General features: G+C 46.8%; 1 protein-coding gene across 1 annotated transcript in view; it reads right to left on the bottom strand.

The window, feature by feature from the left end:
* The window catches only part of poln (polymerase (DNA directed) nu), an 83,561-nt gene that overhangs the window by 53,504 nt on the left and 13,012 nt on the right, over positions 1-17,045 (bottom strand). Inside the window, exons 8-17 of the mRNA XM_035783741.2 lie at positions 15,432-15,544; positions 15,190-15,332; positions 14,397-14,465; positions 13,937-13,997; positions 13,683-13,747; positions 11,146-11,229; positions 10,976-11,071; positions 10,833-10,889; positions 10,669-10,725; positions 10,231-10,296 (exon numbers count right to left, since the gene is read on the bottom strand). Of these exons, the coding sequence (XP_035639634.2) occupies positions 10,231-10,296; positions 10,669-10,725; positions 10,833-10,889; positions 10,976-11,071; positions 11,146-11,229; positions 13,683-13,747; positions 13,937-13,997; positions 14,397-14,465; positions 15,190-15,332; positions 15,432-15,544 (811 nt within the window). The remainder of the gene's footprint in view (positions 1-10,230; positions 10,297-10,668; positions 10,726-10,832; positions 10,890-10,975; positions 11,072-11,145; positions 11,230-13,682; positions 13,748-13,936; positions 13,998-14,396; positions 14,466-15,189; positions 15,333-15,431; positions 15,545-17,045) is intronic.

The raw sequence follows: 17,045 nt of genomic DNA, 5'->3' as shown, positions 1-17,045 counted from the left end.
AGAAGTACTGATCAGTGTTGGGTTATAAAAAAATATCCCAAAATTTGAACATCCCACGGAGCACCATTAAATACATTATTAAAAAGAGAGGCTTGGGCGTGTAGCTGCTGGGGGGGCGGAGCTGTTGGCTGAGGTTGGAGTAGCCAGGCGGAAGGCATGGCCAGCCTTTGAGAAATGCTTGTTGAAGTTTTCGATAATCATGGATTTATCGGTGGTGACCGTGTTACCTAGCCTCAGTGCAGTGGGCAGCTGGGAGGAGGTGCTCTTGTTCTCCATGGACTTCACAGTGTCCCAGAACTTTTTGGAGTTGGAGCTTCCTGACTGACTGCATGTATTGGTTCCTGACTTCCCTGAACAGTTGCATATCGCGGGGACTGTTCGATGCTATTGCAGTCCGCCACAGGATGTTTTTGTGCTGGTCGAGGGCAGTCAGGTCTGGAGTGAACCAAGGGCTATATCTGTTCTTAGTTCTGCATTTTTGAACGGAGCATGCTTATCTAAAATGGTGAGGAAGTTACTTTTAAAGAATGACCAGGCATCCTCAACTGACGGGATGAGGTCAATGTCCTTCCAGGATACCCGGGCAAGGTCGATTAGAAAGGCCTGCTCACAGAAGTGTTTTAGGGAGTGTTTGACAGTGATGAGGGGTGGTCGTTTGACTGCGGCTCCGTAGCGGATACAGGCAATGAGGCAGTGATCGCTGAGATCCTGGTTGAAGCGGAGGTGTATTTGGAGGGCCAGTTGGTCAGGATGACGTCTATGAGGGTGCCCTTGTTTACAGATTTAGGGTTGTACCTGGTGGGTTCCTTGATGATTTGTGTGAGATTGAGGGCATCTAGCTTAGATTGTAGGACTGCCGGGGTGTTAAGCATATCCCAGTTTAGGTCACCTAACAGAACAAACTCTGAAGCTAGATGGGGGGCAATCAATTCACAAATGGTGTCCAGGGCACAGCTGGGTGCTGAGGGGGGTCGGTAGCAGGCGGCAACAATGAGAGACTTATTTCTGGAGAGAGTAACTTTCAAGATTGGTAGTTAGAACTGTTTGGGTATGGACCTGGAAAGTATGACATTACTTTGCAGGCTATCTCTGCAGTAGACTGCAACTCCTCCCCCTTTGGCAGTTCTATCTTGACGGAAGATGTTATAGTTGGGTATGGAAATCTCAGAATTTTTGGTGGCCTTCCTGAGCCAGGATTCAGACACGGCAAGGACATCAGGGTTAGCAGAGTGTGCTAAAGCAGTTAGTAAAACAAACTGAGGGAGGAGGCTTCTGATGTTGACATGCATGAAACCAAGGCTTTTTCGATCACAGAAGTCAACAAATGAGGGTGCCTGGGGACATGCAGGGCCTGGGTTTACCTCCACATCACCCGCGGAACAGAGGAGGAGTAGTATGAGGGTAAAGGCTATCAAAACTGGTCGCCTAGAGCGTTGGGGACAGAGAATGAAAGGAGCAGATTTCTGGGCATGGTAGAATATATTCAGGGCATAATGCGCAGACAGGGGTATGGTGGGGTGCGGGTACAGTGGAGGTAAGCCCAGGCACTGGGTGATGATGAGAGAGGTTGTATCTCTGGGCATGCTGGTTGTAATGGGTGAGGTCACCGCATGTGTGGGAGGTGGGAAAAAGGAGGTATCAGGGGTATGAAGAGTGGATTTAGGGGCTCCAATGTAAACTAAAACAATGATAACTAACCTGAACAACAGTATACAAGGCATATTGACATTTGAGAGAGACATACAGTTATCACAGGTGTTGAATTGGGAGAGCTTGCTAAAACAGTAGCTAAAACAGTAGGTGAGACAACAACAGCTAATCAGCTAGCACAACAACAGCAGGTAAAATGGCGTAGGCTAGGCAGGGGGGGTCGGATTAACTACACATAGAGCCTGAGTGCGGCTGGGGCCGACAGATAAAACATAAACAAGCAGAATGGAGTACCGTGATTAATGGACAGTCTAGCACGCATCAGCTATGTAGCCAAGTGATCAGTGTCCAGGGGGGCAGCGGTGGATGGGGCAGGGAAGCTGGACTGGCGAGTGTTATCCAGGTTAAAAACAGTTAGCAGTGGCTAACAATGACTAAATAGCTTGTAGCTAGTTAGCTTCTGGAGGTTCTTGAGTGTGTTCTAAAAATTAAAAATAATGGCGATTCCGTATCACATTGGGCGAGGCAGGTTACCGGAAGGTATAAACAAATTAAAAATCGAAAAGGGAAAGTAAATGGGTCCAGTGAGTGTTTGGGACGCGGCGATTCAGACGGTTAGCAGGCCTGTGCTAACAAGCTAACAGTTAGTAGGCCAGGGCTAAACAAGGTAGCAGTTAGCGGACCGGGGCTAAACCAGCTAGCAGGCCGAATTAGCAAGCAAGGACGTCGCGATGGGGTGAGTCTGTTTATTCCTCTTCATGCAGTGACATCGATAGACCGGTCGAGGGTCCGGATATTGTAGCCCAGGAGTATGCTTCGGTGGTAGCACAGGAGCTCTGGCCGGGCTAGCTTCAAGCTAAGTCGGTGGAAACGCTAGCCAGGAGTAATCATCCGGGGTTGCAGTTAGCTAGATAGCTAGTTGTGAAGAATCCAGCTGAAAATGTTCAGTTTCCGGTGGGAATCCGAGGATAAAAAATAATAGGTCTGTTATGCTCTGGTTAGAGTCGCGTTGTTCGAACTGGCGAGAGCTTTCCGAGCTAAAGGTTAGCTGATGACCGGTTAGCTGAAGACCGCTAGCAATGGTTTGCTGACTGATAGCTAGCTGGTAGTTAGCTGGCTAGCTTCAGTTGAGGGGTTTCGGATCCAAAGTAGATATAAGTACTTTAGAAGAAAATAGCTACATTGGGTGAGGCGGGTTGCAGGAGAGTATTTAGAAGTTGAGGTTTAACAAAATGTTTTAAAAGATATGCGAAGAAAAATATGTTTAAAAAATATAAAAAACGATATATACAAGGGACACGACAAGACGTTCGACTGCTACGCCATCTTGCGGAAGAGTGTCCAGAAAAAAGTCATTGCTTAAAGAAAAAGATAAGCAAACACGTTTGGTGTTTGCCAAAAGGCATGTGGGAGACTCCCCAAACATATGGAAGAAGGTACTCTGGTCATTTGAGACTAAAATTGAGCTTTTTGGCCATCAAGGGAAACACTATGTCTGGCGCACACCCAACACCTTTCATCATCCCGAGAACATCATCCCCATAGTGAAGCATGGTGGTGACAGCATCATGCTGTGGGGATGTTTTTCCATCGGCAGGGTCTGGGAGACTGGTCAGAATTGAAGGAATGATGGATGGCGTTAAATACAGGGAAATTCTTGAGGGAAACCTGTTTCAGTCTTCCAGAGATTTGAGACTGGGATGGAGGTTCACCTTCCAGCAGGACAATGACCCTAAGCAAACTGCTAAAGCAACACTTGAGTGGTTTAAGGGGAAACATTTAAATGTCTTGGAATGGCCTAGTCAAAGCCCAGACCTCAATCCAATTGAGAATCTGTGGTATGACAAAGATTTCTGTACACAAGCGGAACCCATCCAACTTGAAGGAGCTGGAGCAGTTTTGCCTTGAAAAATGGGCAAAAATCCCAGTGGCTAGATGTGCCAAGCTTATAGAGACATACCCAAGAGACTTGCAGCTGTAATTGCTGCAAAAGGTGTCTCTACAAAATATTGACGTTGGGAGGGGGTGAATAGTTATGCACGCTCAAGTTTTCTGTTTTTTTTTTGTCTTATTTCTTGTTTGTTTCACAATAAAAACATATTTTGCATATTCAAAGTGGTAGGTATGTTGTGTAAATCAAATGATACAAACCCCCCAAAATCTATTTAAATTCCAGGTTGTAAGGCAACAAAATAGGAAAAATACCAAGGAGGGTGACTACTTTCGCAAGTCACTGTAGATCTAAGCAACTCAACACAAATGAGCCTGTGCTGAGGCACCATCTTCCCCTTCTTCAAGAGCACCCTCCTCACCAACATACACACACATTGTGTCTGAGATGCTTCTATGTATGCAGTTTCTTCTTTGAGACTCCCTAGAGGGGGTGAGACTCATGACAGTGCTCTAAGAGGAGGAGGTTGGGGAGTGACAGTGAGGAGAAAAGATGGGTTGGGGGAAGAGAAAGAGAGAGAGAGAGAGAGAGAGAGAGAGAGAGAGAGAGAGAGAGAGAGAGAGAGAGAGAAGAGAGAGAGAAGAGAGAGAGAAGAGAGAGAGAGAGAGAGAGAGAGAGAGAGAGAGAGAGAGAGAGGTTAGGGAGTGACAGTGAGGAGAAAGGATGGGTAGAGGGAGAAAGAGAGAATGGTCCCAGTGGACCCCCATGTTAAACAGATGGGGATTGCTGTGCGGGTGTGCAGTGATTTAATCACACTGCACCAATTTAATGAGTCATCACAGGAGAAAAGCACACAGGCACACACACACACCTTCCCCAAACACACACAACCCCAACTCAATCCTACATCAAATGGCTCCCTAACAGTGATCCAATACTGGGTTCCCTCACAGTGATCCCATACTGAATGGACTACCACCCTGCACCTTATTCATTTGTAGTCTATGTCCCTGACTGCTGCTCCTAGCACAGTGCAAGACTACTTACTGCCTTTTTAAAATTACACAGTCATGAATGAGGTCCCCTGTGCTGCTCTCATCTCTAACCCACACCCATATACACAGGCTGAGAGGCAGAGAAAGAGAGAGTGTGTGTGTGTGTGCACGCTCAAGCACGTGCGTGAGGGTGTTTAAATCGTATTCAAGTGTGTGTGAACATCATCATAAACATAAAAGGACCGGAAATGAACCTGATTCAAAGCTTTGGCAGACAAACTCAGAAGAGAGAGAATGGAGGGAGAGACAGAAGGAGAAAGAGAGGGGGAGAGAAAGATAGTGATGGAGAGACTGAAAGAGAGAGAGAGAGAAAGAAAGAAAATGCTGCAGAGAAGAGAGGCCCGAAAATCTAAATGCTTTTTGGGCCCCGCCGTTTCAAACCAGCCAAACAAGAGAAAAAAGGAAGAGAGAGGGGGAAAAAGGAGAGAGGAAGCTTGATCTCATTTGCATTCTTTGGTTTCACTGTCAAGGGCATCCATGTCAGTGTGTGTGTATGTGCCAACTGCTTTTGGGTGTGTGTCTCTGTGGGGGGTGGGGGGGAAGACACAGAGAACGAAAGAGAGAGAGAGAGAGATAGAGGGTATGTGTGAGCCGTCTGCTTCTGTGTGCGTGAGATGAGAGACTGGGACATGCTGCACATATTATTGGGGCAAGATAAGGCTGGCAGAAAGAGAAGAATCCCTTTGTTTTGGCTTAGTCGATGCGTTAAGTCTTTTCGAACTCTGTGCGTTTATAGTTGTTCCGTTTTGTTATTGCAGATTGCAGTTACCTCAAATGAACTCCTTTCAGATGAAAGCGTATCGCTCTGCAATATGCCTCATTTGAATATGTGGTTGTGTGTATAAGGTAAAGCGCATCAGTGCCTGTGTGTGTCAAATAAAATAAAAAGTTATTTGACAACAACAGGTGCAGACTAATAGTGAAATGCTTACTTACCGACAACGCAGTGAGAAAGAAAATCAAGAAATAATATAAAGTATTGATAGATATCCTCTGTAGACCCTTGCGGTCGTATGCCAAGCTGTTGCCATACTAAGCAGTGATGCAGCCAGTCAATATGTTCTCAATGGTGCAGCTGGGGAACTTTGAGGATCTGAGGGTTGATGCCAAATATTTTCAGCCTCTTGAGGAAGAGGCGTTGTCATGCCCTCTTCACCACTGTGTTGGTGTGTTTGAACCGCAATAGGTTCTTAGTGATGTGGACAACGGGGAACTTGAAGCTCTTGATCCGCTCCACTACAGCCCTATCGATGTAAATTTGTCTTACTGACATTGAGGGAGAGGTTATTGTCCTGGCAGCACACAGCCCTGACCACCTCCCTATAGGCTGTCTCATTGTGGTCGGGGATCAGGCCTACCACCATTGTGTCGTCAACAAACTTAATTATTGTGTTGGAGTTGTGCACGGCCACATAGTTGTGGGTAAACAGGGAGTACAGAAGCGGACAAAGCATGCACCCCTGAGGGGCACCTGTTTTGAGGGTCAGCATGGTGGATCTGTTGTTGCTGCCAGCGGCCTGTCAGGGAGTCCAGGATTTAGTTGCAGAGGGGGGTGTTCAGTCCCAGGGTCCTGAGCTTGGAGGGCATTATGGTGTTGAACGCTGAGCTGTAGTCAATGAACAGCATATTGGAGCCGACCCCCACGACGCCGGGAGTCCAGTATGGATTTGTCAGCGTATGCTGGGCTCCCCTCAATATCCAGGGGGGGTGGCCACCGGCCAGAAAAGAGAGACATGAAAAGAGGGTGAGATACGGAAGTGACTGGGCAATTGTAACCTGTATGTCACCTCATTGACCCTCCAGAGAACCTTGAACGGCTCCACAAACCAGGGGCTCAGTTTCCTGCAGAGCAGCCGGAGTGAGAGGTTCCTGGTAGAGAACCAGACGCAATCCCCAGGATGGAACACAGGGCTCTCACTGCAGTGACGGTTTGCCTGTTCCTTCTGACGATGGACAGCGCGCTGGAGTCTCAAGTGCGAGCTGTTCCATACCTCCTCCACGCGCCGGAACCACTCATCTTCCGCAGGAACCGCAGTCTGGACGGGGGTCCATGGGGCAAGGGCCGACTGGAAACCCAACACACACTGGAAGGGGGTCAACCCATTGGAGGAGTGACGAAGAGAGTTCTGGGCGTACTCTGCCTAAGGAAGGAAACGTGCCCACTCACCCTTTCGGTCCTGACAGTTACTCCTCAGGAACCTCCCCAGCTCCTGATTCATCCTCTCCACCTGCCCATTAGACTGAGGCTGATATGCAGATGTGAGGCTAACCGTGACCCCGAGCTTCTCCAAGAAGGCCTTCCATACCCGGGATGTGAATTGGGGGCCACGGTCCGAGACGATGTCCTCCGGAAGTCCATAATGCCAGGAGACCTGCTGGAAGAGTGCCTCAGCGACCTCGAGAGCAGTGGGAAGACCAGGCTCAGGGAATATACGACATGACTTGGAGAATATATCCACATCCACCAGAATGTTGGTGAAACCACCAGAAGCGGGAAGATCAGTTACAAAGTCAATGGATAGATGGGACCACGGTCGTAGAGGCACGGGAAGCGGCAGGAGCACTATGGGGGAACTTAGTTTGACCACACATGGAACAGGAGTTTACATACCGAGTAACATCCTGCACCAAGGTGGGCCACCAGTATTTCTCAGTGATGGAATGGACGGTGTGAGAAATACCTGGATGTCCAGCAACGACAGCTGTGTGTGCCCAGGTCATCTTCCGATCCCTTATCCCTGTGGGAATGTAAATGCGTGTGGGAGGACCATTCCGGGGTGCGGGCTCCCTCTCTAGAGCTTGGCGGAAGTCCACATCTACGTCCCAAACCCCTGGACCCACGACTCGGGAGGATGGGATTATGGGTGCCCTCTGGGCAGGAGACTCTCCCGAATCGTAGATACAGGACAGGGCATCAGCCTTGATGTTCCTAGAACCTGGGCGATAGGTCAGCGTGATGTCGAACCTGGTGAAGAAGAGGGCCCACCTGGCTTGGCGCGGATTCATTTTCCTCGCTGTCTGCATATATTCAAGGTGCCGATGGTCGGTGAGGATGACGAATGATTCCTTGGCACCCTCCAGCCAGTATCTCCACTCCTGTAATGCCAACTTCACCACCAAGAGCTCCCGATCGCCAACGTCGTAATTCCTCTCTGTGGGGGACAGTTTCTTGGAGAAGAAAGCACAAGGACACAATTTTAGTGGGTCCCCCTGTCTTTGTGACAAAATTGCCCCCACACCCACCGCCGATGTGTCTACCTCAACCACAAAAGGTAGCGTTGGGTCTGGGTGTTTTAGCAATAGGGAGGAGGTGAAACGCCCCTTGAGGAGACGAAAGGCCTCGTCGGCTGCTGGAGACCAAACCAACCTACGAGCCCCACCCTTGAGGAGGGAGGTGAGAGGGGCGACGACGGCACTGAAGTTCCTGATGAAGCGGCGGTAAAATGTTAGCAAACCCCAAAAACCATTGTAAAACGTTGTAACCCGTTGATGGTGGTTGGGACTGGACATGATCTTACCGCATCTACCCTCTTGTCCTCCATCTTCAATCCCTGCAAGCTGATTTGGTAGCCCAAGAAGGAGACCGCCCACTGGTGGAATTGGCACTTCTCCGCCTTGATGAACAGATGGTTAGCCAAGAGGCGTTACAGTACTGCTCGAACGTGAGTGATGTGATCTTCCAGGGTGGTCGAGAAGATCAGGATGTCATCGATGTACAAAATCACCTGAAGTCCAAGCATGTTCCTAGACACCTCGTTGACAAATACCAGGAACACTGACGGAGCATTGGCTAAGCCAAAGGGCATAACCAAGTACACGTAGAGACCAGACATCGTGCTGAACGCCGTCTTCTACGCATCCCCCTCCCGGATGCAAATGAGATTGTAGGCACTCCTCAGGTCCAGTTTTGTGAATAACCGGGCTTCGAGGAGCTGCTTGATGGCTGACGGCACCAGCGGGAGAGGGTACTGATACTTTGTGGTGATATCATCGAGTCCACAGTAGTCGATACAAGGGTGTAATCCTCCCCACTTGGCCTCGTAGAAGAAACCAGCTGACGCAGGGGACGTGGACCTTTGGATGAAACCCTGTTGGAGCGCCTCTTGTATGTAGTCCTCCATGACCTGGGTCTCAGCCACTGACACAGGGTAGATGCATCTGTGCGGAGGTGCAGCTCCCAGGGGTGATGAGGAGGGAGACAGGTAGTGCAGGTCTTGGAGAATACTTCCTTTTGATCCTGATATTCCTCCAGGATGTTGGGCTGGAGGGAAACTACAGGACTCTCAACCGACGTGGAACGACAGGGGACAGGAAAGCAGGTCTTCCGGCATTCAGGTGACGATTCTCATCCTCGACCGTGAGATGGTAGGGTTATGGCACTGAAGCCAAGGTAGGCCAAGGATGATCTTGTAAACTGGTGCACTGGTGATGAAGAAGGGGATGTTTTCCTGGTGATTGGGCTCCAGATGGATGGCCATCGCAATGAGTTCAGGGTGAGGTTGTCATCTCGGCAGGCCAGTTCCGTATGGACCTCCTCGCGCAGACCTCTTCTAAATAACGTGCTGAGCGCTGTGTGTGGTTGCCACCCGTTCAATAAATAATAATAATAATAAAATACGTACCGGTTCCGTATTTCACTGAAAGAATAAACGTTTTGTTTTCTTAATGATAGTTTCTGGATTTGACCATATTAATGGTATTTCTGTGTGTTTATTATATTATAATTAGTTCTATGATTTGATATTTGATAGAGCAGTCTGACTGAGCGGTGGTAGGCAGCAGCAGGCTCGTAAGCATTCATTCAAACAGCACTTTCCTGCATTTGCCAGCAGCTCTTCGCAGTACTTGAAGCACAGCGGTTTATGAATTTAAGCCTTTCTGAGATTAGGCTGGCAATACTATAGTGCCTATAAGAACATCCAATAGTCAAAAGTATATGAAATACAAATTGTTTAGAGAGAAATAGTCCTATAATAACTACAATCTATAAGTTCTTAGCTGGGAATATTGAAGACTCATGTTATTCGAATCACCAGCTTTCATATGTTCTCATGTTCTGAGCAAGGAACTTAAAAGTTAGCTTTTTTACATGGCACATATTGCACTTTTACTTTCTTCTCCAACACTGTGTTTTTGCATTATTTAAACCAAATGTAACATCTTTCATTATTTATTTGAGACAAAATTGATTTTATTTATGCATTATATCAAGTTCAAATAAAAGGGTTCATTCAATATTGTTGTAATTGTCATCGTTACAAATATATATATAAACATCGGCCGATTAATCGGTATTGGCTTTTTTTTTGGCCCTCCAATAATCGGTATTGGTATTGGCGTTGAAAAATCATAATCGGTCGACCTCTAGTTCGGACAAGAGAGAGTAGCTTTTCTCAGCAAAAATACATCAGACATTAGAGTGTGTATAAGAGAGAGATAGAGAAAGAGCGAGAGAGGGAGAAAGACAGAGAGTGAGATGGAGAAAGAGAGAACGTTTGAAAAAGCGAGCGAGAGTGAGAAAGAGAGAGAACGAGAAAGAGGGAGCGAGAAAGAGAAATTAAGCCAAGGACATTGCTGAGGAAAGGGATGGGTTGAAAGGATGAGTAACCCTGAGATGGAGGATGAGGGACTCACTGGGTGTTTGGCAGAGATTCTTCCAGTCACTGCACTGGTCTGGTACCATGTGGACGAGATGAAGTTCTTGGGGACAGAGAGAGAGCAATGAAAGAGGAGAGCGAGAGAAGCGAGAGAGGAAGAAAGAGAGCAGTTCAGCATGTAACAACCAACCAAACATCAAAAGTCCCTTTGTACATGTCATTAAGAAATTCCAGAGAACAGACTCAAAGCTACATTTCCATACAGAGCTTTTGAAATAAACAAAAGCTTCAAAAGACAATTAACTAATACTGCCCTCTAGTGTTTGTTATAGGGAATAAAGAAGAGATAGAAAGGTCCCTCCATTTAAATGTTTTTACTCCTTGGCCCCATATTCACAAAGCTTGTCAGAGTAGGAGTGCAGAAGATCAGCTACTTTAGAGATGCTTTAATCCCAGCCTGAGCGTCTGTGCTCACCTTACTCGTCATACAAGACAGAACCCCGTCGACGAAGGTGGACTTGATCTTATGAACCTGGGGGGTAAGAAAAACACACACACAAAGTCATATAGTAATGTAGTAATGTGAGCAGATACCAATGAATCAATCAGTCAGTCAAACATATTGTGTTCATCACTGACCTGTCTGTATTCGAGAATGATCTTCGGCAGGGGGTGCAGGTCCTGGAGCTGCAACAACTACACACAAAGAGAGGCATCACTACCTCATACTACTGAAGGGCAATGCAAATGTGTGTGTTTGTATCAGCGCGTGCATCTCTCACAACAGCCTCAGATGTAGACTGCTGTTGTTTGTTGAGAGTCTTGGGGAGCTTCTTGTTTTCACAGCGCTCCTGCAGATGCAGCTTTTCAAACAGAACCTGTAGAGAGCAGGATTAGGACAGCACACACACATACATAGTACCTATAAACACGCCTATACACACACACTGACCGTCCTGAGCTGGGTGCTGCTGGTCACTAGAAACATCTGGCCTGCCGCCTGGTGGGCCTCGTGCTCTAGCTGCTTCATCTTAGTCTGACAGGGAGGGGGGGGAGAGAGAGAGAGGAGGGGCAGAGAGAGAGTGGGGAGGGGGGAGAGGGAGGGAGGGACAGAAAGAGGGGAAGAGAGGGGGAGGTTGAGAACGGGGGGAGAGCAGTAACAGAGAGGGGAGAGAGAGAGGCAGAGAGAGAGGATGGGAGAGAGAAGGGTTGCTGTGAGGACAGGGAGATAATCGTCAGTACAGGGACTTATCACTGCTCTCTCCTAAACCTCGGGCAGAGCTGAGCTAATCTGACTGCTATACACACTCTTCAATGTCTGTGTGCCAGTATCCGCGTGCCAGAGTGTGTGTGTGTTCTCCTATGTTTGATGTATTTCATCTATGTTCTCGAAATCAAACAACACATTCCACCAAAGGGTTTCCCTCTGGCTTTCAGACAACACAGCACAATAACGTGTGTGTGTGTGTGTGTGCGTTGCTTCTGTTCTCTTTTTCAAAGCATATGGTAATCAGTTATTTTATCTCAGAGAGCGATGTTCTGTTGTTAAGAGTGTCCTTTCATGTTAAGAGAGAGAGACAGACAAATACATGAAGACTCAATTGCCATCCAATACCTCTATTGGCTCCAAAGGCTCCAGCCACCCGTCATATATGGTTCTCTCTGCTACCGCACGGCAAGCGGTACCAGAGTGCCAAATCTAGGTCCAAGAGGCTTGAACAGCTTCTGAACAGCTTCTACCCCCAAGCCATAAGACTCCTGAACATCTAGTCAAATGCCTGCCCGGTCTATTTGCATTGCACCCCCCTTTTTTTACGCTGCTGTTCCTACTCACTGTTCACTTTACCCCTACCTACATGACTATCATTTGTTTTTCAGGACAATGACCCAAAACACACCTCCAGGCTGTGTAAGGGCTATTTGACCAAAGACAGTGATGGAGTGCTGTATCAGATGACCTGGCTGCCACAATCACCCAACCTCAACCCAATTGAGGTGGTTTGGACCGAGGAGTGAAGGAAAAGCAGCCAACAAGTGTTCAGCATATGTAGGAACTCCATCAAGACTGTTGGAAAAGCATTCCTCATGAAGCTGGTTGAGAGAATGCCAAGAGTGTGCAAAGCTGTCATCAAGGCAAAGGGTGGCTACTTTGAAGCCAAATATAAATATATTTTGATTTTTGGTTACTACATGAATGAAAATGTGTTATTTCATAGTTGTGATGTCTTCACTGTTAATCCACAATGTAGAAAAGAGTTTAAAAATAATAAGAAAAATCCTGGAATGAGTAGGTGTGTCTAAAAGTTTGACAGGTACTGTACATACTACCTCATTTACCTCGACTAACCTGTACCTCCGCACATTGACTTGGCACCAGCACCCTCTGTATATTGCCTCGTTATTGCTATTTTATTGTTACTCTTTCATTTATTTATTTTTACTTTATTGTGTCAATATTTTCAAAACTTATTTCCCTTAAAACTACATTGTTGATGAAGGGCTTGTAAGTAAGCGTTTCACGGTGAGGTGTACACCTGTTGTATTCAACGCATGTGACAAATAACATTTGATTTGATATACTGTCAGATATCTGAATGAACATTTTCCTAATTGTCCTCCTGCGGTGGGGAATGTACATCTAAAACGTCACTTTGTTATGTCCCTCTCTCTCCCACTTTACTCTCTTTTTTTATTTGTCCCTGCATCTCCATTTACCACCCCTCTCGTCCTCCCTTCTGTTTCCCTCCTCTCTCCGTTTTCTCAATTTCTCTGTCAGTCTTCGGTGCGTCTCTCCCTCACCTCCTCCATGAGTCTCTCCCTCCCCCTTTTCTTCTCTCTTTCTCTCTCCAGGTCTCTGTCAGTCGTTTAAAAGCACTGTCTGTTTCAGTTAGACTTGTAATGTGCTTACACTGTGTAGGTGTCACACACACACACACACACACTGAAAAACAAACACTTCGGTTCAGAATATGATTATGTTAGTACTTCTCCATTCTCCCTTGCAACTTATTATCCCTAAATCATTCTCTCTCTCTCTCTCTCTCTCCCTTCCTCCCTCTCTCCTCCTTTGCATCCTCATCATGTGTTGTGTGTGGGTCGTCGTGAGAAACAGAAGAAAAGTTTGGTTAGTATTCTGCTGGATTATCACAGCAATTTTTAATCTGTGCGTGCAAGCTAGCGTGTGTGTGCGTGCGTTAGTGAGTGTGTGTAAGACGGCAATGCTCACTCCTACTGCAACACTCCACCCTAAAGGAAGGAAACAGACAGACAGACTCTCCTGTCTATTTATAGAGCACAGCAAGACACAGGACACACTCTCCAAACATCCACCTACTGGAGGCATCATGTGTGTGTGTGTGTGTGTGTGTGTGTGTGTGTGTGTGTGTGTGTGTGTGTGTGTGTGTGTGTGTGTGTGTGTGTGTGTGTGTGTGTGTTACTTAAACCCTCTCTGTTTTCTCCCTTTTACAGTCCTGCAATTATAGTTCTTACCCCCAGCATCTCTGATGTTGTCTTTAGGGACTCCGTGTCCACATGGATCCTGTGGCTCTCCATGGCTTAGAGAACGAGGGTAGCATGACATAAATAGTAGCAGAGTACACATACATATAGGCCTAGACAGAATGTCAACTACATTTCCTTGATTCCTCATGTCCTTCCTGCTTGTCTCCTTTCACCTCTAGTTATAGGAGCTCAGCATGGTCAGGTCATAGGATCGTGATGACCTCTCAACATGATGTCCTTACCTGCCAGCACAGGGATCATAGTCAGCTCCATGTTAGAGTACAGCTCCCACAGACCTTGGCTCTGGATACACAGAGAGACAGTAAGGTAGGATGTGTGTGTTTTTATTTTTATAATTTTGTTTACTTGACAGCTACCTACACAAATAGCTAGCTAGAATAAAGTGTTAATGAGATAAAAATTAATTAAAAGACTTAAATGCAATACAAATAAAGACCTGAAATCCACAAACGTCCCAACAAGCATAGTAAAACATGGAAAATTCTTCCTTGTGGCAAATGGAAACTAGGATTTTGAATGGAAATCCCCACGAGGACAGGAGAACAAAACGTGTTTGTGTATAAGTGTGTGTGTGTGTGTGTGTGTGTGTGTGTGCGTGCGTGCGTGCGTGCGTACTACAAGAGAGAGGCTCATACGTCTGAGAAGTTTCATGGTCTCATGGATCCTCAGCGAAGGACTGACCTGTAGTTTAGAGCGTAGCTCCATATTCAGCTGGTAGAGCAGAGACAGACTGGAGATGACCTGGTACACCTGACAGAGGGGGGATAGGGTACGGGCCGGTGTAGGTAATCATTTTCAAGACTAAATTGATCGCTTACATTTTGAGGCAGAGCTATTTGCTCATACTACGCTGCGCAGTGTCTCTCTGTACAGCCGTATCTGACTAAGATCATAACATGGTGTTAGAGGTGCTTGGACCTCGTCAAATGTAAGGAGTCGACAGGAGAGATTATATCAATCACAGAAAACAATAATGTTCTGTGAGCTTGGTCAGAGTTTCGAGTGACGAAACGTAGCCGGCAAACAGCTCTCTCACGTCTCGTAGCCATTGAGCAGGTGGCCCAGCGGAGCCGTTGCTGTGGATACTCACACACGCAGGGAAGAGGGGGCCGTGCAGGGAGCGGGGGACGGACAGAGGAGCAGCTAATGGATATACTGACAGAGAAAGTTATTTCTGATTTCGGGTACGGCCGGGTCTTCAATTTGGCAGACGCAATGGGGCCCGGGTTGGGTAGGGCCTGAACGTCGCGGGTATGGGTAGAGCTCGGGCCTAAATTTCATGCGTGTGCAGGGCTCCAGATAAAGGACAAAAATGAGAGATCAGTTGAATTAGGTGTGGTGATGCTGGGCTGGAAATAAAGCCTGCACACCGTATCGATATTCTGGACCAGGATTGGTGGTGTCTTCTGCTTCAATGGCGGAATTGATGGCCGGTGTGCCAGAGAGACTAGTTGTATTGTTTGGTGCTACAGACCTTCCTTGCCCCCAGGGCAGGTGTGGGGGTTCTGGAGGGTGTCCTACAGTGTTTGGTGAGCAGGTTGGTGAAGCAGGAAGATGGGTCAGCTGGGTCCAATAGCCAGGCTGCTACCTGGGGGTCCTGGATGCGACAAGATGAGACTGGGGGGTGAACACAACAGAATAATGTTGTAATCCCAAATCCCAAAATCCCAACAGAGCTCAGATGGAGGGAGTTTTTAACAGCCTTATCAAAGTTACATTGTTTCCAGTGTAGGTCTGGTCTGTAGTGCTGCAGTGCTGTACGGAGCAGGTCTTTGGCCTTGTAACACACCACCAGTTGAGACCCTGACACTACCTGCAGCAGCATCTCTCTACAGGACACACAAACACAGGGAGGGACGCAAATCATCAGTGGGATTCCCCCCCCCCCCCCAGACTTGTACTATGTAGTGCACCTATCCTCCCTCCCACACATATACAGTGCCTTGCGAAAGTATTCGGCCCCCTTGAACTTTGCGACCTTTTGCCACATTTCAGGCTTCAAACAAAGATATAAAACTGTATTTTTTTGTGAAGATTCAACAACAAGTGGGACACAATCATGGAGTGGAACGACATTTATTGGATATTTCAAACTTTTTTAACAAATCAAAAACTGAAAAATTGGGCGTGCAAAATTATTCAGCCCCTTTACTTTCAGTGCAGCAAACTCTCTCCAGAAGTTCAGTGAGGATCTCTGAATGATCCAATGTTGACCTAAATGACTAATGATGATACATACAATCCACCTGTGTGTAATCAAGTCTCCGTATAAATGCACCTGCACTGTGATAGTCTCAGAGGTCCGTTAAAAGCGCAGAGAGCATCATGAAGAACAAGGAACACACCAGGCAGGTCCGAGATACTGTTGTGAAGAAGTTTAAAGCCGGATTTGGATACAAAAACATTTCCCAAGCTTTAAACATCCCAAGGAGCACTGTGCAAGCGATAATATTGAAATGGAAGGAGTATCAGACCACTGCAAATCTACCAAGACCTGGCCGTCCCTCTAAACTTTCAGCTCATACAAGGAGAAGACTGATCAGAGATGGAGCCAAGAGGCCCATGATCACTCTGGATGAACTGCAGAGATCTACAGCTGAGGTGGGACACTCTGTCCATAGGACAACAATCAGTCGTATATTGCACTAATCTGGCCTTTATGGAAGAGTGGCAAGAAGAAATCCATTTCTTAAAGATATCCATAAAAAGTGTTGTTTAAAGTTTGCCACAAGCCACCTGGGAGACACACCAAACATGTGGAAGAAGGTGCTCTGGTCAGATGAAACCAAAATTGAACTTTTTGGCAACAATGCAAAACGTTATGTTTGGCGTAAAAGCAACACAGCTCATCACCCTGAACACCCCATCCCCACTGTCAAACATGGTGGTGGCAGCATCATGGTTTGGACCTGCTTTTCTTCAGCAGGGACAGGGAAGATGGTTAAAATTGATGGGAAGATGGATGGAGCCAAATACAGGACCATTCTGAAAGAAAACCTGATGGAGTCTGCAAAAGACCTGAGACTGTGACAGAGATTTGTCTTCCAACAAGACAATGATCCAAAACATAAAGCAAAATCTACAATGGAATGGTTCAAAAATAAACATATCCAGGTGTTAGAATGGCCAAGTCAAAGTCCAGACCTGAATCCAATCGAGAATCTGTGGAAAGAACTGAAAACTGCTGTTCACAAATGCTCTCCATCCAACCTCACTGAGCTCGAGCTGTTTTGCAAGGAGGAATGGCAAATAATTTCAGTCTCTCGATGTGCAAAACTGATAGAGACATACCCCAAGCGACTTACAGCTGTAATCGCAGCAAAAGGTGGC

This window comes from Oncorhynchus keta, chromosome 13 (assembly GCF_023373465.1).
Source record: "Oncorhynchus keta strain PuntledgeMale-10-30-2019 chromosome 13, Oket_V2, whole genome shotgun sequence".
NCBI lineage: Eukaryota > Metazoa > Chordata > Actinopteri > Salmoniformes > Salmonidae > Oncorhynchus > Oncorhynchus keta.
This window is presented reverse-complemented; position numbering and strand designations above follow the sequence as displayed.